This window comes from Pantherophis guttatus, chromosome 1 (assembly GCF_059756535.1).
Source record: "Pantherophis guttatus breed Tessera chromosome 1, ASM5975653v1, whole genome shotgun sequence".
NCBI lineage: Eukaryota > Metazoa > Chordata > Lepidosauria > Squamata > Colubridae > Pantherophis > Pantherophis guttatus.
Window position 1 is genome coordinate 304,149,896 of NC_142063.1, and position 21,541 is coordinate 304,171,436.

At 37.7% G+C, this 21,541-nt stretch overlaps 1 protein-coding gene across 2 annotated transcripts in view; it reads left to right on the plus strand.

Moving 5' to 3' along the window:
- Nucleotides 1–20,379, plus strand: part of CAMKMT (calmodulin-lysine N-methyltransferase) — a 266,966-nt gene extending 246,587 nt beyond the window's left edge. For both annotated transcript variants that reach the window (XM_034427664.3, XM_034427665.3), the window contains 2 exons: nt 5,972–6,103; nt 19,177–20,379. In XM_034427664.3, coding sequence (XP_034283555.2) covers nt 5,972–6,103; nt 19,177–19,254 — 210 coding nt within the window. In that variant the 3' untranslated portion in view covers nt 19,255–20,379. The remainder of the gene's footprint in view (nt 1–5,971; nt 6,104–19,176) is intronic.
- The last annotated feature ends 1,162 nt before the right edge of the window (nt 20,380–21,541 follow it).

Genomic DNA, 21,541 nt, shown 5'->3' on the forward strand with positions numbered 1-21,541 from the left:
ATAGTACAATAATTTTGTAGGAACTTAATAAATAATCTTGATAAGTTGAAATTTTCTTTTCAACTTATCAACAAAACCCTTAATATCTTCATGTCCATATAGATACAGAAGTTACCGGTAAATCTTAACCTGACGCAAAAATGGTTGGAAACAAATTCTGAATGTATGAAACACTTAGCAAATAAATGAATATGAAATATACATTCAGTCTATGCTTAAAAGAGGTTTTCTGCTATTGCCAGAATAAAAACAGTTTAACTTTGTCAAAGCCATATTTGTGAAGTGAGATGAATAACAACAAATTAAAAGCATCTTTTTCTGAAGAGAAGCATTGCCAGTTTCAACCATCAGGTCTCTATTGTTGCATTTGTTTGTTATATCTCAACAACTAAATAATAATAATAATAGTATTTTTTTAAAAAAAAATGACTCCCAGCTTCTCATTCTTGACTTTCAACAAACAGCCAGGTTGAGCAGGAATCCAGAATACATGGAAATGTTAAAAGCCCAAATGCTATTGGGCTGCTTGTTTCAGGAAGAGTAAATTCTGAGGACCGTACTGAAGGCGCATATTCTGTAATTTCATGAAATGATCCTTTAACTTTATGGATTCAGAGTTGTCACCTTCAAGTATTTTCTATTGTTCTAACTGAACTTTATTTATATGCTTATCTGGAGATGATGATGACTGCTCTTTGAAATACCAGAAGAATATATAGGTAGTTATTGGTTAATGACTACCTCACTCAATGACTGTTCAAACTTATGATGCTGAAAATGTAGATTTATGAATGGATAGCTATAACAGCATCCCTATGGTTATTGGTTCGTGATTTGGGTGCTTAGCAACCAGTGCACATTTACAATGGTTGCAGCGTCCCACAGTGATGTAATTGCCATTTATAACTTTCACAGCTAGCTTCCAACAAACAAAATCCGCCCTGAGTCTTTGTGGAGAAAGGGTGGCATATAAGTCCGATAAATAAATAAATAAATAAAATCATTGGGGAAGCCCGCAGTAAGTCGCAAGTTCAAGTTACATGACATTGGGCTTAATGACTGCAGGTGATTTATTGACCTCAATAGAAGTGAGAAAAGTTTGGCATAGTCACATAATATTTCACTTTTTCTTTTTTTTTTTTTAATTTTGATTTATATGCCGCCCTTCTCCGGAGACTCAGGGCGGCTTACAATGCGTTAAGCAATAGCCTTCATACTTTTGTATATTTATACAAAGTCAGCTTATTGCCCCCACAAACTGGGTCCTCAATTTATCTACCTTAGAAAGGATGGAAGGCTGAGTCAACCTTAAGCCTAGCGGGATTCGATCTTACTTTAATTGCAGACAGCTGGTCTGTCTGTTGAGCTATCCAGGCTCCTAATGACCACTTCATGACCATGCTACTTAGTGATAGGGTTGCTGGTTTCCATTGTGGTCAGTAAGTTCATATGATAGACTTTAAACTTCAATCTCCCACTGAACTTAGAAATAATTATTTCTGACTGGAAAAATAGTATTGTTTTCTGAACAACTCACCATAGTACAAGTCTTTGGCAGATGCATATAGAGCTGATAGAGTAATGTTGACATACCTGTATTGCAGAGTTTTACATTTGACAGGTCACTGAGAACTTGAATCCTTTGAAATGGAAACTCCTGATCTCCTGAGCAATATATCCTAAACCTTTTTGCCACAATCCATCCTTACAGAAAATCCAGGTCCTACAATCTGTGCACTGAGAATTCCTCTGTGACATCTGAGGCTAGCCAGACGATTCTCCCTCTTGTTTGACCAAAGACTATTCATTTCACAGAGGGGCATGAAAATAGTGATTTTATTAACATTTAGTTCTGAGTATTAGTGAGATATTTGCCTCTATGGTCCTCAACCTGTGTCTTTCTACTACTATATCCGAGAATGAGCCAAAATCTATTACCTATATTACAGTGTAATTTTATATTTAATTCATACTCACAGTTTTCACTAGAACATATAAATATTTTCATTTCCCAGCATTATTCTTTATAGAACTATATCTTCCTCAGTAGTAACTCCTGAAAAATTAATACTTCATTTGTGTTTTCCCCAACTAAATTTGATTTTGCCACTGTAACCTTCTGCTCATTTTTATATGATTTATTTTGATGCCACTTTCCCTAAGTGAACAGTTCAGTGTTTGCTATGCCCTTGGTTCAGGGACAGTATGTTGATAGCACAACATTTATATCAGATCCTCCATTTGTAGAGCAAACTCCAGGAAGATAGAAATGCTAACGTCCCTTTGCATATGTCCCTAAATGTCCAGTTTTATAGGATTCTCCTAGGATTTTAGCAGTAAATAAGAATCAAATAATTTTGTAATAGAAGCAATAATGGTGATCAAAATTCAAGAACTATGCAATTTATTCAGCCATACCAGAATGATTAATCACATTAAACTTGGAAATCCAATGCAAGTAGAATAGTCAACATTTGATTAGCTGGAAGAGTAAGTATATATTGAAAAATCTTGTTAAAGGACAACGTTTTTCAAACCAGCTACCTTCAGACACATTTTTTCAGGTTCATTTTATCTCTCAGAAAAACAAATGGGCTCTGCAAAGGTCTGGATAAATAGCACAGGGCATATTTAACTAAATCAAGACATTTCCCAAATCTTTCTGAATTCACTATTCCTTAAAATTATTTGAAAGTATGTTTTAGAATGCAGCAACAATCTTTGGTGACTTTTCTACAGTACTAACCTAGCAAGCTTTATTTATTTAGAGAAGATATAATTCTAAGGAGCTAAGATTTTACCATTTAAGTAATGTGTAGTATTTAAAATTATATTTTTAAAATATAAAATAATTTGTATTAAGAAAAATCCATGGAATTTATAACAATCCATACAACGTGATTGTATGTAATACCCTATGTGAAGATGAAAATCTTTTCCCAGAATTACACAATGCTGAATTGTGTATTCTATTCATTGTTTTTGCATTAATTTGCTTTTTAACAGTTTAAAAGTCATGGGGATAGCTGGTCTTTTGGTAAAAAAGATAGTAGGAAAATCACAATAGCAATAGCACTTAGATTTATATACTGCTTCATAGTGCTTTACAGCTCCCTCTAAGTAGTTTACAGAGGCAGCATATTGTCCCAACAACCTGGGTCCTCCTTGCCCAGCAGAAGCAAACAACAGTCCAGGACTTTATAGCCAGCCATCAACACCCCAATCAATATCTAAAAAGCCACATACAACAGGCACCATATAAATCCCACACACAGAACAGCCCAAAAATGCACACTCTACTAGAGAGAAGTTCCCAGAAGATGGGCTCCAGTTTGAGTCCAAAAGCTTGGAAAACAAAACCACTGGTCCTGGTGACCAGCCCAGATTGCATCCTGCAACATTATCCTGATATATGTATATGTATATTTACCTTCATTTGTAATGCCTAACATGGCACAAAAGCCTAAGTTTGGTGGAGGAGGCAGCTGCTAAATCTAGATTCTCTTCTGACTATTTTCTAATGCAAGTAATCTTCTAGGCAGTATTCCCAACTTGATGCCTTCAATTTATGCATCCCAATTGACAACTGGCAATTGTAGACCAAGGCATATGGAGAGTACCAGAATAATTGGATTAGTGTGTTGAAGGCCATGTCTGCCATGAAACTAAACTTCAACTCCATTTGGAAATAAACAGCAATGAAATAATCACAAGACATTCCAATAGATATCCAAGAATGGCAAAATTAACACTGGTTGGCAATTACCAGGAGTAATAGAATCTAATCTTTAAAAGGTGGCCTCACAATTGCTTTCCTTAAGCAAGTGTGTATAAGAACATCCATCTCTGACTCTATTGAAATAGAATCAGTAACAATAAGAATGGGTTTTTATCTGAAAAATATCCCATAAATTGAAAGGAATCCCCACAAATCTCCAATGAATAGCCTTGGGCAAATATAATAGTAACAAAGAAGTAAGATTTCCATCACCATCATTACAGTTTTAAAAAATGTATTCTCGGTCATATCCAATTGTGCTTATTCCAAATCTTCCAAATCATTTATATTTTGTTTGTCAAACCTGATATTCATTGTTCTCAGTTCTTTAGGATTCCAAGCTATTGACATAGCTCCTTAACTGGTATGAGGATTTTTAAGAGTAAATCTATTGAAAACACCATATTCTAAACACATTTCAAGGCCTTGGCAGGATTATTACCTAAACCAGAGGAGAATTCCAAAGATCTCTCAGAAAAACATCCAAATTTATCATCCTCCTTGATTAGATCATCAGATTCATGGATGTAGAAATTATAGATAAAAATTGCAGAATCATTATTAACTTTCATATGCCTAGTTCAGTATTCCTAAATTTACTACAGAAGACTCAACCAAAGGTGTATTTTTCTTTATAGGTTGGAGTTAATATTAACTAAAACTTGTCTTTGGTTTAGAAATTTATGCTTTACTTTGACAAAGACATCAGTATCTTTTTCTTCCATTTCTGAAAATTAAGATTTTGAGCCATAATTGTTAAAGTACCCTTTTTGTTTTTATGAAAGCTCTGTATCTTTTTATGTTTCAGGCCATATTTATTCATATGAACACCTAGAGTCTGCATGGGATACAATAATAGTAATTCGTGCAAGTTAGCAAACCAGTGAGAGGAAATGCTTATTTCTTGTTATTGATTCAAAAGCTTAATATGCCCTATTTGTTTGCTTTCTTAGCAGAAATCAATTGGAAATCCCAAACTTGGTGTTTGGCAATTTCCTGTCAAGTTTCAGTGATACAATCCTGGGGGTCCTGGGGCTGGTAAAACTGATTTGGGAGCTGGTTGAAGCACAAGAATTCCCACCTATGGTCTATATCAATGATGGCTAACCTTTTGCCATCGCGTGCCAGGAAGGGGGGGAGATTCACGTGTGCGCATGCCCACACCCATAATTCTATGCACCTTGCCCCGTGCATGTGACCCCCCCTCCTCCCCCCGCTCCTGGCACACGATGGCCCGGTAGGCTCATTTTTCTTTCTCACCTGGCTCCAGATCTTCTCTATGCATCTGGGGAGGGTGAAAACAGCCTTCCCCACCCCCTCGGAGGCCCTCCAGAGGCCCGAAACGATCCGTTTCCCAACTTCTGGTTGGACAGGAAGTGACGTTTTTTGCTGTTCCCAGCCTCCAGAGCCTCTCTGGGAGTTTTATTATGAAAATTTATTTTGAAGCAGTAGAAAAATAGATACAGAGTGGTTAAATTTATTGGATTAAACCCCAAATTTATGCCAAGGGAAGGATGCTCTGATCATCGGTTTTTTTCTACATTCTCCGTTCCATTCCAGTTCTGATAAAACTTTCAGGGATACTTGGGGTCCACCGCAAAATCTTGATATGTGGCAGATGGGAAAGTGATAGCAGACATTCATTGCAAAAAAATCTGATTTAAATGCCTAAAGCAAGCAAAACATAGATTATGCAAGATGTTTCCACCCAGTTTTTTCAGTTACCCCTTTTTCCACTACTGCTCGTCTGCTGCTCATCCAAGGTATTTTTGTAATTCCTACAAACACTAGATGAATCTTTTCTGGTAGCTGTAATGGAAGGAGAAGTGTAAAAAATTCAGTGTGAAAGTATGTTCCATTTACACAGTTTTACATGTTACATTTGTACAATTTCCTCAATTCTAACAAAAATTAAACATGACTATGGATCAATTTTTTATAGCTTATAGTATTTCTCTTTAGCAATTTGATTTAATGGAATAATTAGACAAAATTATGTGGAAAAGATAAAATAAATTTTGATAACAGTCAAGTGCAATTATTCACATTTGGTGAAGTTTACTTATAGCGTATTTTTCAAGATCTTCCTGTTCCTATTTGTCATACCATTGTCCATTTTAATAATTTGTTAACAATTTTATCAATGTTATGTTATAGTTTAAATAAAACATATAAATGTTCTTAATGTTTTAGGGGAAAGCTCTGATATTTGCTCCACTTAGAGGAGATACTCTAAACCAGTTCTGCAGCCTAGCTGAAAAGGCTGGTTTTTCTATCGAAAGACATGAAAATTATGATGAACGCATCTCAAACTTCCACTCCAAGGTTAGTTTTCTGTTCATGGTAGATAACACTTTAATCCACATTGCATTTTGAAGAGATCATGGTTCTTTTGGCAGGTAACCTAAATGTTTGATTAAAGTACTCATAGGTATGCTGCTTCTAAATAGCTATTTTTTGTATCTGATTATTTTGTGTGGAAGAGCCATCCTTTATCTTTGCATATCTAGAAGACCTTTACAGAGGCTTTGCTTCATCATTTCCTCAGAATGAATCTGTTCATTCATAGGGATCCAATTCAAAACGTTCAAGTGTTTAAGTTTGTTCATACATACAGTATCTATTAAAAACAACTGGGTATATTTGAGCCTGAAGCTTATGGCAATTAACTTTATTGAATATCAAAAAATGTGGAATTAATTAGGAGGTGAATGTCTAATTGTATCATATCATATTTTAAATCCATATTTGATTTATAGATGGGTCAGATGGTAGGTTCAGATGGAATGATCTCACACAGAATGTACAGGTTTTGAGGCTATCTGTGTCTGATCTCTATATTACAATAGTTAACCAAAAGCACTTCTCTAAATATGATTTTAAGCTTGTTTTCTTAAAGTGACTATTCTCATTGTCCTCTTTTATCACATTTAGTGTAATAAAATTATAGTGTTATGTTGCATTGGAGACCTCATACTTCATAAACTTTAAATTTCCTAAAAATAACTGCTTCCAGTTCCATGCAATTCAACTCATGGACCAGAATGGTGATGTTCATTATACTAAAAGGAGGAACAGGAATCACATATTCTGATTCCCAGCTATGTAACATTATACATGCAGATATTTTCAAAGAGGCATTTTCAGTAGTGTTTATATTACCTCTAAAGCGGAATCCTACACTTAATTCTTGCACATAATAGCATTCTTCCTATTGGTCAAGGCCAGGGTGATCTGGAGAAGGAGTGATCAGAGTGCTGAGTCGAGATGGGACGGACGTTGATTGGAGCATGTGATCGACTGAGGAGTGAGGGGATGGTTTTGGGGGTTTTGATTTACTGAGGGAAAACCTGGACCTTTCAGATTCGGGTTTTCTCAGATGTGCCAGTTTACCTATTCTAGTAAAGAGAATTTTGGAAAATGCTTGCTTCCACGTCTTTACTCGGAGTTGGGGTTTTCTGGAATGCTGACTCTAGGGGATGGAACCCGCAACATTCCTTGCCTCCCTGCTCTAGTGGGTCAGGTAGATGTGACCAGCAAGAGATGGTCCCTCAGGACCATATATGGTACATCCTTGTGAACTAGGAGAAAAGTGACTGCAGACCAATGGGTCATAAAACAGTAGCTAATAGTGAATAAACTAAGGGAAAAACCAAGCAATAATATATTCTTTTCTTGTATGTGTCTGCAGCATACCAGCAACCGATTCACAAGTGAAGCCCCATCCATAGTCTGTAGAAAAAACCTTTCCTCACAGAACCAGTCCCTGGTACCCAAACATTTGGGAGCCGCTTCTCTGTAGGATGGAATTATATGTATGGACTCTGGCTACTGATTTTGAATGTCAAGTAATAAGACTGTCCTAAGGGTAGATGAGACAGCTGACCTGGCATGTATAAAGAAGACTCAAATGGGAATAGAGTGCAAGTCCCTCCCTCCCCCCCCCCGAAATAGGCCTGTCTGGATTTCAAGTGTGGCAATGTCCTGAGTCCAGAGCAGGAGTGGTGGGATAGCAGTTGTCACCCATATCCTTGCCTGATCTTCTAGAGTCTGTTGTCAGGTTGGCAACTAAGTCCCAAGGTCAAAATTCTTGGTGACTTCAACTCCTTCCAGGTGGCATTGAGTCTGAGACAGCTCAGAAGTTCATGATCACCATAACAACAATGGACCTGACCCAAATCACCAAGAACATGACACACTAGAAGTCTGAGGGTGAAGGTTTGTTCTCCAGGCTTGTAGGTTGGTTTCCAAACATTTCATTACCAGGCTAGGTAATATCTTCAGTGGAGTTTATGGATGTCAGTGTCAGTGTCGTTCCGTTTATAAGGGTTTCAGATATGGGTATTTCAAATGACAGTCTTGTGATAAGGAGATTACATCAGGTCAGGGTCATTGGGAGGTGAACTGGTGGGGGGGTTGCATGGGTTGGTTAAGGGTCGATGCTGTCTCTGCAGTTGATTTAGATTCTGAGGGGTCTGTAGACTGGTTGTAGGTCAATGTGTCTGTTGATGGTATTGCTTGTGGAGTGCCAATCTTCAATGAACTTACAAGCATGGCGGTGGTGCTGTTTGGTTTTGGTGTGGGTAGATATTAAATATTTGGGATGTGGTCCAACTTCTCTATGGTTAGCTGACACAGGTTTTAGGCTATGACTCCTAAGCAGAAGGACAGGATCCTCAGGTCTACTTACCTGGCCACCTGTTGTTAGATTCTTGTTTGTGAAGGCCACATAGGAAGTGACATATGGGAGTTCATGCTGCAGTGTTTGCTTTGATGAGGGAGGCATTGGTGCATCCCTTTCTCGACGTTCTAATGGGACCCACAGTTCTGAATAAGTTTTGTCTAGCCTGCAACCTCCCCTTCTCCAAGATTACCAAGAAAGTGGTCAGTCTGCTGTTTCAGAGGGCCTTTGAGAAACTGAGTTTCTAGGTTTCCTCCAGTCATGTTTTAGGCTAGAACACAGAGACAAGTTTGATTGTAGTTGCTGATCACCTTTGTCAGAGCCAGAACTAATTTTCCGTTATCACTTAGTAGTTTTTAATACCATCTGGACCTCCTGGGGATTTGGGGCGGGGGTCATGAATATGCAGGGTTCTTCTCTTTTCCTCTCGGATTAGGTTCAGTAAATGTTGGCAGTGGGGGATTAATTGACCTTGGAACTCTTGATGTGTGGAATCCTGTAGGATTCAGCAGTCTTCCTCCTTCCATTTAATATCTGTATGTACACGCTAGGTGAAGCCATCCATCAGTTTGGATCAGGTATCCTCAGTATGCTAATGATACTTGGCTATACACCTTTACCCCAGGCCAACCAGATGATGCTATCAAGGTCTCAGTACCTAGAGACTGTTGGGACCTGGACGGGAGGGAAGAAGATCAAGTTCAATCCCAACAGCACCAAGTAAGCGTGGATAATTGGGGCTGCACTTTTCTTTTGGGAATGGTGTATAATATGGGAGTCTATTTAGACTCACAGATCCTGCTTCAGGAGTGGATGGCAGCTGTGGCAAAAGGGGGAGGTAAGGCTGCAATCTGTTGATGGGCTGTTAAATATGAACTATTTTTAATGAATTTTATAATTCATATTTTCTACTTAGTTATTTCTCATTTACTGAAATTTAGCACATCTATATATTATTTGTGTTATAAATAATTTCTGATCTTTGATGACAATTAAAATTTGATTTAATTTGAATAAATAATAAATAGAAATCTGAGAGGATAAAGATTAAGAATGAAAAATAAAAACATAAAAGAAGAAATAAGAATGAAGTAGGCTTATAGATTTGGGCTGCAAAAATCCAATTAAACATTTCTGTGTCTTTTTGCTGCCATTTATTATCCATCCAGATTTTTATACTCCATATTTGGAAGTCCTAATGAATGAACAGAATAATTTTAAGTATCTTGAATTAAAAGCATTAAAAGTGTCTGATTTAAATGCCACATCAGAGTAACAAACTGAAATAATACGGGAATAAAATCTCTTTTTCCCTCCCTCTTTTACTCATATACAATGCCGTTTCTCTGTAGTGTTTTTAGTGTATTCCCTCTCCCTTTAGCTCAGTCCTGTACTTTGCTATACAAATATTCCAGCCTTGACCAAAAGCGTTAGTTAATGCACTGTATAGACACTAACCCACAGAATTAATGTTAACAAGCAATCATTATTTACTAAGCTTGAAAGATATGGCCTTCTTGGTCTTCTTTTGTGGGAAAGAAATTTCCTGGAAAGTTCAGATAATGCTTAGATATAGGGTAAACAGATACTTTAAAATGTTTGGGCATCATCCCTCCAAGTCATACTGAAAAACTATTGAGCTACAGAGAATAGACCAGTCTTTCTCAACCTTGACAACTTTAAGATGCATGGACTTCAACCAATTCCAGAATTCCTGAGCCAGTTTTGAGAGCTGATGTTCATGCATCTTAAAGTTGCTAAGCTTAAAAAACACTGATATAGACACACAAATAACCTGTATACAAAGCTGGAAATCAGGGGTGGGTTCTACTTACCTTTACTAACGGCTCACAACGGGATCGTGCGCATGCGCAGATCGCTTTTGATGACGTCAGGGTCAGTAGGCAGAGCCTCCCGCCAGTTTTACTACCGGTTCTATAGAACCGGTCTGAACCGGGGACAACCCGCTGCTGGAAATATTAAAAATTTGAGAGAATGACTGAACAGTGGCCAGTCGGTTGCCTCCCCTTCAATAAATCTACAATTATCCAGAGGATTGCAGAAAAATACATAGCCTTCTTGTCCATATATACTTCTCTTTACTCAAAGGATAAATAAGAACACTTCTCACATTTATATTCCCTCTAGGGAGGCTCTAAATTAGTATAATAATAAGTGTGCAGCGAAATGCGGTAGATGAGGTAGGCAAACTATTTTCCAAGACAAGAACAAATGGATAGAAACTAATCAAGGAGAGAACTAATCTAGAACTAAGGAGGCATTTCCTGACAATGAGAACAATCAACCATTGTAATGGCTTGTCTTCAGAAGTTGTGGGTGCCTCAGCACTGGAGGCTTTCAAGAACAGACTGGAGAGCCATTTGTCTGAAATGGTATAGGGTCTCCTGCTCATGCAGGGGATTGGACTAGATGGCCTCCAAAGTTGCTTCTAACTCTGTTATTCTGTTCTCTAATAAGCACTTCTGATCCTTCCCCTATCTAAAAGGAGATAGACCGATACAATTTTTCCTCTTTAACCATTCCATCTTGCTCCTTTGCTACCACTACTGATCCTAAAACAGCAATGTAACTACTAAGTAGCATTGTTCATCCGTATCTTTCCAAGAACCTTAAAAAAAAGGAAAGTAGACTATATATACCGATATGTAAAATATTTTTTTTAAAAAAAAAATAGTCTCAAGACCTGAGAATCTCTCTTCAGGTAGCCATGCTGTAAAGATTTCCAATGTATCACAGAACCTTTCCAGAGTGCCTGATAACTCTTATGGACCAGAATTGCCATAGTAACCCATAGTTGTCCACTTGTGTTAGGGTTAGGGTTAGAAGAAGTCTATAGCTTCTTTAAGAGAAAACAATGACAAACAATAGAATTGCTGTTAGAGTGACTACAAGCTCTGAGTGACTCTTTTAACTGTATTTTAATGCTGGGAGTGCTGTGTCAGTGAAACAGAGCAGAAGAGGTGGCTTAAAAGAATAATTAAGCAGGCTTTCAAGAACTGTATGAAACTTGTGGCCCATGGCTTATCCACACAGTTCTCAAATTTCTCATGCGGGATTGAAAGAATTATACAAATTCCCTATTTTCACCTGGATGCGTAATTGCTATGGAGTCGATGATGGGAGATGCCTTGGACTCGCTATTGAACAAACTCTTTCTGATAGTCTGCAAGAATAAACTCTAGGTTGGGGACACTCATTAACATTTCAGGCACAAATGCAGATTTATTTAATTTTTTTGTTTTGTTTTCTGCTGCTGATACGTGGCGGTGCAATGTTGATTGAAAGATGGCTTATAATAGTTTCCTTAGTTGTCTCTCTGCTTCCTCATTGTATGGCCCAACATCCCAGAGGCACAGACATTCGCCTTTCTTTCTTCTTCTGGGGTCTAAGGAATATGGAAGTACAGAGAATCATTTTGGTGCTCCGTTTCCTATGTAAGAGGCAAATTCTTCATTGCTGCTTTCCATAGACTTGGGAGATCAAGAAAATTAGTAGAGGATATCACCATAGCTCTATCATGTTAAGCTTCACATGAGTTCCTTTTCTTTTTTCAATGTTAAACAGCCCCTAAGGCAAAGGGAGCTGGCACATAGCCTGACCTCGCAATGGGCAATTATTTCTTTCTGCTTTACTCAGTGTTCAGGTGCTGGCTAAGTGCTGCCCTGTGTTAAAGGCTCAAGAGGTGTTTTTTTTTAATTGAATTAAGTCTGTCAGAAGCATTTTTCAAGCTCTTCTCCCCATTTCAAATCATACTCTAAACCAACAGTCAGTAATCAAAAGCAGCTGTACAATATTTCACATTGGAGACATTGAAATGTAGACTGTGGGATGCACAGATAGAAAACAATTTCCTCAGGCAGTTTTGGGTTTTGATGCTATTCTTCATTTGCCTCTGATCAACTCCATGTTTAAGGAACATGACAAAATAATTGTGTTCCAGCTATGTTAAATTTTCTCTTGGAAAGTGCATAGAATGGTAGATGGAATCATATTGCAAAAAATGCTTTTGGGGAATTTAACAGATTGAGTTGGAAGGGATCTTATAGGTCAGTGATGGCTAACCTTTTTGCCATCGTGTGCCAAAAGTGGGGGGAGTGTGGGGGGTCACTCGCACACGTGCCCACACCCATAATTCTATGCCCCCCGCGCATGTGCACGTGACCCCCCCTTCCCGCACTCCCCCCACTTTTGGCCGGTTTTTTGCTCTCCCCAGGCTAGAGCCTTTCTAGGAGGCTGGGGAAGGCGGAAACAGCCTTCTCCACCTCCCCGGAAGCCCTCCGGAGGCCGGAAACAGCCTTTTTCCTGATTTCCGGTAGGCCCAAAAGGCCCAAAAATCAGCTGGCCAGCGCATGCATGCACGCCAGATCTGAGCTCACGTGCCCACCAATATGGCTCTGCGTGCCACAAGTGGCATGCGTGCCATAGGTTCACCATCACAGTTATAGGTCATCTAGTCCAACCTCCCCCCTCCGCTCAAGCAGGAGACCCTACACCATTTCTGACAAATGGCAGTCCAATCTTTTCTTGAAATTCTCAAGTGATGAAGCTCCCACAAATTCCAAAGGCAAGCTGTTCCATTGATTGATTGTTCTCACTGTCAGAAAGTTCCTCCTCATTTCTAGGTTGAATCTCTCCTTGGTCAGTTTCCATCCATTATTCCTTGTCTGGCCTTCAGGTGCTTTGGAAAAGAGCTTATTTATTTGTTAGTTCCATTTATATGCCGCTCTTCTCCGGAGACTCAGGGCGGCTTACAATGCGTTAAGCAATAGCCTTCATACTTTTGTATATACCTGCTTAGTAGGGCTTTCGGCCTCCCCTAAGCAGTGTTCTTTTTATACAAGGTCAGCTTATTGCCCCCACAATCCGGGTCCTCATTTTACCTACCTCGGAAGGATGGAAGGCTGCATCAACCTTGAGCCTGGTGAGATTTGAACTTGCAGTAATTGCAGGCAGCTGGCAGCTAAGTGCTACTTAACAGCACTTTAGTCTGCTGCGCCACCAAGGTTCCTTTTAAAGCTTGACTCCCTCCTCTTTGTGGCAGCCCCTCAAGTATTAGAAGGCTATCATGTCTTCTAATCACTAGATTAGAGTCCTTCTCTTCAGTAGACTAGCCATGCCCAGTTCCTGTAACTGTCCTTCTTATGTTTTAGTCTCCAGTCCTCTAATCATCCTAGTTGTACTCCTCTGCACTTTTTCTAGAGTCTCAACATCTTTTTTATAGTGTGGTGACCAAAATTGGATGCAGTACTCTAGGTGTGGTTTTACTAGGGCTTTATAGAGTGGTATTAGTACCTCATTTGATCTTGATAGTATCCCTCTGTTAATGCAATTTAGGATTGTGTTGGCTTTTTTAGCTGCCGCTGCACACTGCTGGCTCATATTTAGCTGATTGTACACTAAGACTCCAAGATCCTTCTCACAGTCACTGCTATTAAGCCCAGTTTATATGTGTGCTTTTGGTTTTTCTTACCTAAGTGTAAGACTTTACTTTTCTCTACGTTGAATTTCATTTTGTTAGATAGGGCTCAGTGTTCAAGTCTATCAAGATCCATCTGGATCTTGAGCCTATCTTCTAGGGTGTTAGCTATTCCTGCCAGCTTAGTATCATCTGCAAATTTGGTGAGTTCCCCTTCTATTCCCTCATCTAAGTCATTTATGAAGATATTGAAGAGTACTGGGCCTAAGACGGAACCTTGTGGCACCCCACTGCTTACTTCTCTCCATGTAGACTTAGACCCATTAAGGACTACTCGTTGAGTATAGTTTGTCAGCCAGTTGCGAATACATCTGGTGGTGAATCTATCTATCCTGTTACACAACTAGAACAGGAATGCATTGTGAATTAGGAAGAAAATAGCCACTTGGGCACCAAGCATCCCCTTTGGTAGAGAACAAAATAGAAGACAGTAGAATAGTGTTTGATATAATAGCCAGTTGATAAATTATTGATAGAAATGTTGCATTTCTAGGACAGCAAAAATAGAAGAAGACAGGTGTTGGCTTGGTAGCATTGGGTAATATGACTAATAATGGGCTGCATTTAATTTGGCGGGTCACACATTGAGCTACATCAATTCCCAGTTTCTCCTGCAGTGGGAGAGGCTCTGAAGAACTGTATCAATCCCAAATACGCTCACTGTTCAGAGCAAGGAAATCCAATGTCAGCAAAGCTGTTCTGAAATAATGGCACTAGAGAAGTAATTGTATGAAGATGGCTTCCATGAACATTCCTGCTAGCTTCCACCCTTCTCCCTAGTGCCCCATGCAACATATCTCTCAAACTCCCTGCATTGTTCCTTGTTGATAATTAAGCAGGTGATACAAAGGGGGACACCTGCTATTTATGGCAGAGAAAACCATTGAAAGTACCTAGTCAGGAGAAGCATTCTATCCAGAGCTCAGATGACGCCATTAAACCCTAATCACAAATAGCTGGATCAGCCCCCCACCCCCAGGAGAGTGGGCTTAAGCCATCCAGTGCCATTCACATGCATGGTCCTTTTGTTTTTTGAGAATCATGAAATGCCACCCTTTGAGGAAAAAGTACGGGAATATTCATTACTTCTCCCTACATGGGCATATATAAATTATAAACCTTATGCTCAGAGATTAATGAATTATGTGTAAAACGTATTCATTTTATTAATCAAATTTATATTCTCTCACAAACACAGAAATCTCTTGTATGAGTTTTTTATTGTTTTTTATTCTTCCAGGGTGGCTGAAAATCTGAAATGGCAAAAAGGGATTAATAACTGAAAAAGAATTAGAATCAGAGCATGGGGTTTGGGCAATTTTCTCTACTTCTCAAAAAAAAAAAAGTGGGGGAGCCTTCGGTATATATTGTATGTTTAAACTTTGTTAGGGAAAGTTGCTAGGGGTACATTTTTCAATAATCAGTTCCTTCATAACAGAATAATTGAGTAAAGAAAAAAATGTCACTTAAGTGTCTGCCATTACAGATAAATGCTAATAGAGTGATTTTTCACCTATTTGTTTCGAACAGTCTCAGTGAATTTCATGCATTTTACTATGCCGTATAGGGTTGCCTTGTGAGTCACTAGGCGGTTTACGGTGATTGATTGTTGTATTGATGTGTATTGTGGTCAGTAAATTGTATATAGTTTGAAAGAGCTTGAAACAAAAGAGCCACTCCTTCTTTAGGATTAAGGTAGAGCAATACAAACAATTATACAGTAAATAACAATAGCATTCAGCAGCTGAGGCAGTACAGCAATGTGCAAGAATGGAAGAGGGGCTCAGGCAAAGATATATTGGCTGAAAATAGAGATACTACAAAGTTTATATGCCCCTATCGTTGGATATCAAACTCCACCCCACCCCCCAGCTCCGTTGCAAATATTCCCCATCCTTCTGGCTCTTAAGTTAGTTTTCTCCTAAACTGATGATGGCTGATCTACCTACTTTTTGGAATTTTCTTCTTTCTTCTTCCAATAAAAAGAGGGGGGGGGCTTTCCAATTGCAAGGCTGCTGGGCTGATTGGAACCTTCCTTTTTTTGTTGCTGAATTTATGTGAAAAGTTTGGTTGTTAAGTAGGATCATGCTTTCTGGTTGCATATCCAAGCCTCATCTTTTCCTCGGATGTGTTTTCTCCCAAATGAAGGAGAGGCATTTTCCTTTCGGCTCCGTGTTATCCTCTTATCCCTACTGTTTTGGAATAGAGCGTAACCAGCTGGAGAACTGTAAGAAGCCTGATAATGCAGCTATTTTCTGCTGTCCCGTCTTAATCTTGTTACACAAATGGTTGTGAAGAGATTCATGAATTTTAATTTTGCCCTCTGCATTAGTGCTTCATGTCACTCATCCACAGCTGCCTTCTATGGCAAGTTATTCACCCCTCCTCATAGAAGAGGGGGGGGAAAATTAGTTACAATCTTGACAGTAGTGCAAGTAACAACAATTTAAAAAAATCCACAGATTTAGGCAACCACCCATGAAGCTGATTAACAGGCAGTGATCAGGAGGAACAGCTTTGCCTCTTAAACTTTTCACCTCTCATTGTTAGCTGTGAAATTTTATTTCCGTTTCAAAAAACAAGCCTGTAATCAAAACTGGGCCTATACTTTATTATTGTGCTTTTGTTCAAAAACTTTTCCTAGGTTGGGTTTCACAACGCATCAGTCTCGCACTAACCTCTGGAATATTTTCTTAATAATTAATACATTTTTAAAAAAAAATAAGATGCAGGTTATGCTCCTTTGCCAAATATACATTGCAAACTGGGTATGTTTCATTAACTATTCAATATTTTTCTTCTCCTGAGATAAGTAACCAAAATATAAGATGAGGGTAGCATAGATTTATGTTTTAACAGGGACAAAGCAAAGTCGGGATGGTTTTCTAAACAAAAGCAATGGCTGAGGCTGTGGTATGAGAGCAGAACGTGATGTCAAAAGAATAGTTATATTGCCTTTCTCCTTATCTATTTGAAATACCACATTACGAGTGGCTAGTGCTTATAATGTGTCTGGTGCGCGGTTAATAATTGTGGCTACTGTAAAGGGTAAACAGTATGAATTCCGCTCCCGTTGCTGCTGTTCACCCTGTGGGTCTGAGTGTGTTACATCCAATTAGGAGGGAAAGCATAATGCTACTAAGAGTGGCCATATAATTTATTTCAGTTCTCCTAGGCCTCTCCTGCTCTCCTCCCTTTTCTTGCCTCCAAAATTGAAAAATTGTTTTATTCACAATTTGCTTTTAGTTGTTCGTGCAATTCAAAGGGTGGGCTCACGAGGGTTTTTTTTTTCCCGTTTCATAAAATTACAATAATTAATTGGGCTCACAAGTGCAACCATGATGTGCGCAATAACACTCTACATAATATTCTGGACTGAAGCATATGCACTGTTTACAAATGCTTCTGTGTATGCATATATGAGTTCAATAATGTTATGTTTCCAATGCACTTACGATTGGATAACAGGTTGCAGTAATACATGCTTTTGTGGCATTTATTTGTTTAACATCCCCCTGCTAATCTGGAATAGTGAAGCCGGGTCTGAGTTGTGTTTAAACTCTGCAATGGAGCCTTTGGGCTGGCCACCAGAGGTCACTAGAGAATTCAGGTTAAAAGAGACATGGGGGCAGACCAGCTCTGCTGCATTCCTAAACAAGAACATTTTTTTTTTCCATATGGGCTTACAAGATATTATTTCTGGATGTAGGTTAGTGAAGCTGCTGACCCAAGACACATCAGGGTAGAGAAGATTATGAGCAATAGGAATGGCCATTTGAAGTTTAGTCCTCGAGGAAATGAAGTTTCCTTTCTAAAAAAAACAGACCTTAAGATGCAACTGGGGAAAACTTTGAACTGGAAATTATTTTGTATACTGTTTTTTAAAAAATGAAGTGTTTCTTTATTATTATCATCGTTAACACTTATAACAATAGAGAGTTTTTGGTTCCTTCAAGAGATCACTTGGAATGTGTCCCATGAAAATTCATGCCGCCACCACCCCACCAAAAGAAAAAAAAAAATCAGTTAATTTCTGGTATTAACCAACATTTTGGTATTTGCTATGCCCTTGTAAAACAAAGAACATCAGCCAAAGTACATCAAAGGATGGACTCACAGGTTTTTTTTCCTGTTTCATAAAATTACAATAATTAATTGGACTCAGAATGTCAGGAATAACATTACCTGAAGAAAAAGTTGGATATTATTTAAAATGCTACATATTATTATAAAATTAATAAAGCCATTTTATTCACATAGAACTCTTTGTGCTAATATTAAAGACATTAGAGAACCAAATTGTCATTTTTAATATGGCTGAGAATTTGAACAGATTAACAATTGTTGTTGGGAAAATTACACTACTCATAAATGGTAAATTATTCCTCAGAATTAAACAATAGGACATGGATAAATTCCTGTTTATATAATGGCTAAAAAGAAATGTCAAAAGCTATATTGAATATATAATATTCTAATACACATCTGTACACTAGAGTATTACATATTAAATATTATATATTTAAGAAAAAGGAACGCTACTTCATATTCTTTGCCTCTTGTCTTTCAGTTTTGTGTTGCTTCTTCCCCACTGCCCCCGCATAAACACACACAAAATTGTTTCAGTGAAGTCCTTATAAATGTTGGTTTAAACTTGATTTTCATCTGGATAGCTTGTTGAATTCAGTAGTTTGTGTCTATAGAAAATATATGCCAAATTCAACTACTTGGTAAATAAGTTCTCACTGGAGAGCTGGCTAAATGAATACTTGTTTTAAGAATGAATACCGTACATGTTACATTGACTGAGTTATAGAGTTCACATAACCTTTGTTTTTGTTGCTAAGAATATGCTGCGCTATTCTATGTCCAGAGAGGTAAGTCTGAATTAGTATGTGAAACTACTGAAGTTTGACAGTTGTTGATGATCATAGTGTTCTATCAATCATACATTTAAAGTCTTAATTTTAGGAAACAGTTTAGTTTTCATTTATTTGTACATTTCAGATGAATTGTATTCACTCCAGTGCATGGTATTTTCTCACCAGCAATTTTGATTACTGGTGATTATAAAAAATGAAAATAAAAATTATGCCAAATATTTATTTTCTCCTTTGATACCCACCCATCCAACAACAAGAAAAATCTGACTTACTAACAAAGATTATGTTGCTATGATTAAAACGAATTGACTTTTGCTTTCTGTTTCTTTATTTGCAGCTGAAAAAAGAAGAAAAAGATATTTATGATCCAAATCTCCACTACCCATTTTTTCTTGTTTTAACCAAAGAAGGATAGAATATGGGAAAACAATATTTTTTACTACAAAATGGACTGTATATAATAATTTCATGGGAAAGGTAAACTCTGAGCAATGTAGACTAGATCATTCTCAGAACTTTGGGTTCATTATATTGAAAAAGAGAGCTGGAAGTCTTAAGAGCTCTAGTTTCCTTTGTGGCTGTCATTTCGCACATGATTTCTTCATTGTGACAAAAATGTTTTTTTCTGTTGCATCTGGAAGAATGTGTTTGACCAACTGCAAAATGCTAAAGGATTTATTGTTCAAGTAAGTGAAAAAAACAGATACTGATATCTGCTCAACATTTGAGATCATATCATATTCTATGAAAGCTTCTCTTATTTTACTATTACCCCTTAGGCTATTTTTGAAAATTTCCTTTTGGGTTTTCTTTTCAGAGTGAAATTTTTCAAACTCAGATTGTTTATCTGATTTTTTTTTTTACAACAGGAGTTGGGATTTCAGAGTTTTATTGTTGAATTTTTTATTTTGGGGTGGGGGGTTTGGTCCTCTCTCAGTAGATGTATTAGAAATTATTGCTTCAAACCAAAGCCTCATAAACTGACCATTTGTCCTCTGGACACAATGCATTGGCCAGCCCTCTGCTCCTCCTCTCCAATTATGTGTGATTAGTCTCAGTGTGTTGTGTCAAGAAGGGGGAGTGTGCTGAGTACTTATTATCTGTTTAGGTACAAGAAGAGTGCTCTGACTATGAATGAAAAGTGAGTCTTTATCAGTCCTGAAATCTAACTGCAACTGTTCCCTATACTTGCTATTAAAAAATAGATCCTTGTCTGAGAAATGTTGGGTACTGTAGCAGTTGTGGGCTCTTTGCTCTCTCACTTCCCAAAAATACATGTTAACATCGGGCATTGTTCACACCATTTCATTAACATTTTTGTCCCAGAAGCAATGCATGCCTTTCAAAGCCTAAGACAAAACTATTTGGATTTGTCTTCTTCCTGGTTTAAGAAACACTTTTTGGCATCTTAAGTAGCTTATCGTCTCTCTTTTTTTTTTTAACTATTTTTAAAAGTCACTGGGGGGAAAATCAAATAGTATTACACTTCATTGTGTGCTTAATTGGCAAAGTATATGAAAATAAAATAATTACCCCTGAATTGTTGTTTCTCTTCTCTGATTTAATAAGTTGCACACAAACTCCGATGTGCTTCCATCTTTCCCTCAAATGCATTTCTTTATCATCAGTTTACATGATGGTACATTCCACATTTTTTTATGCTCCATTAGAGCACCTATATGGATCGCAGAAGGCATAGGTCAAATCGCAGTTAGATCATACATTTCTTTCTCACAAAACCTGAATTGCAATGCCAAGTGATGGGCTAACATCACAATAACAGCAATTTATTCCTCTTTTGATAAAACAGCAGTCTATTCTCAGTGTTGGATAAAGACCAGGGGCAATGCAAACCAGCCATTTATCCTAGTATTTCAGTGGTAGATCTCCTTTTATGGATTTTATGGATTTCACATTGAGACACTTACTGCATGGAATTTCTGCTCAGAAATGGCAAGAATTTAGAGATGGACAGTTTTATCATCATTGTGTGTTTCATAGTTACACATGCTATATATCTTTAGTAAAAATATTATATAGAAAAGGCACAAATAGTACCCATGTATATGGACAGTCACATATCATCACAAAACTATTCAAGAACATGACAAATAGATATATTTGCTAACTTTTACATAATGACCCTGGAAATTATTGTTTCACTCTTTTTCCCCCTCTGAGTAGATAACAAGTATATCAAAATGAACAACTAATTATTATTGTTTGTTTCTTTTCCCCATCTGTCATGTCAGTACAAGCTAGTGTCTCAAATGCAGGCTATTATCCCGTAAGGGTTTAATTGAAGGGGTCTTAAGAACACGATCCTGCAAACATTTATGCATTGAGGCTGAATGGTGAAACTAAATTACTCATGCATATAATTGATGAAAGGACCAGAAGCCCTAGATTGTAGCATTTGCTGCTAAAGATCATTGTATAAAATTCTCTGGTTCTCCCCCCGCCCCCCATTTCTCTGGAAAAAAATAAAGTTGCTTTGTGGTGGGATACCCTTTCTAAAATTATCATTATCTCTATATTGGTTTAATTAAGCACACATTCTAGTTCTTTGAATGTTACTTCTGCTCGTCCAAATAGTAATGTTTTAAAATTAAAAGCTGGTTTTAATTTAAAAAATAAAGATTATTAACAGTGATTGTAAGCATAAATTGACAAACAAAATTTAAACAACCTTCAGTTAAACA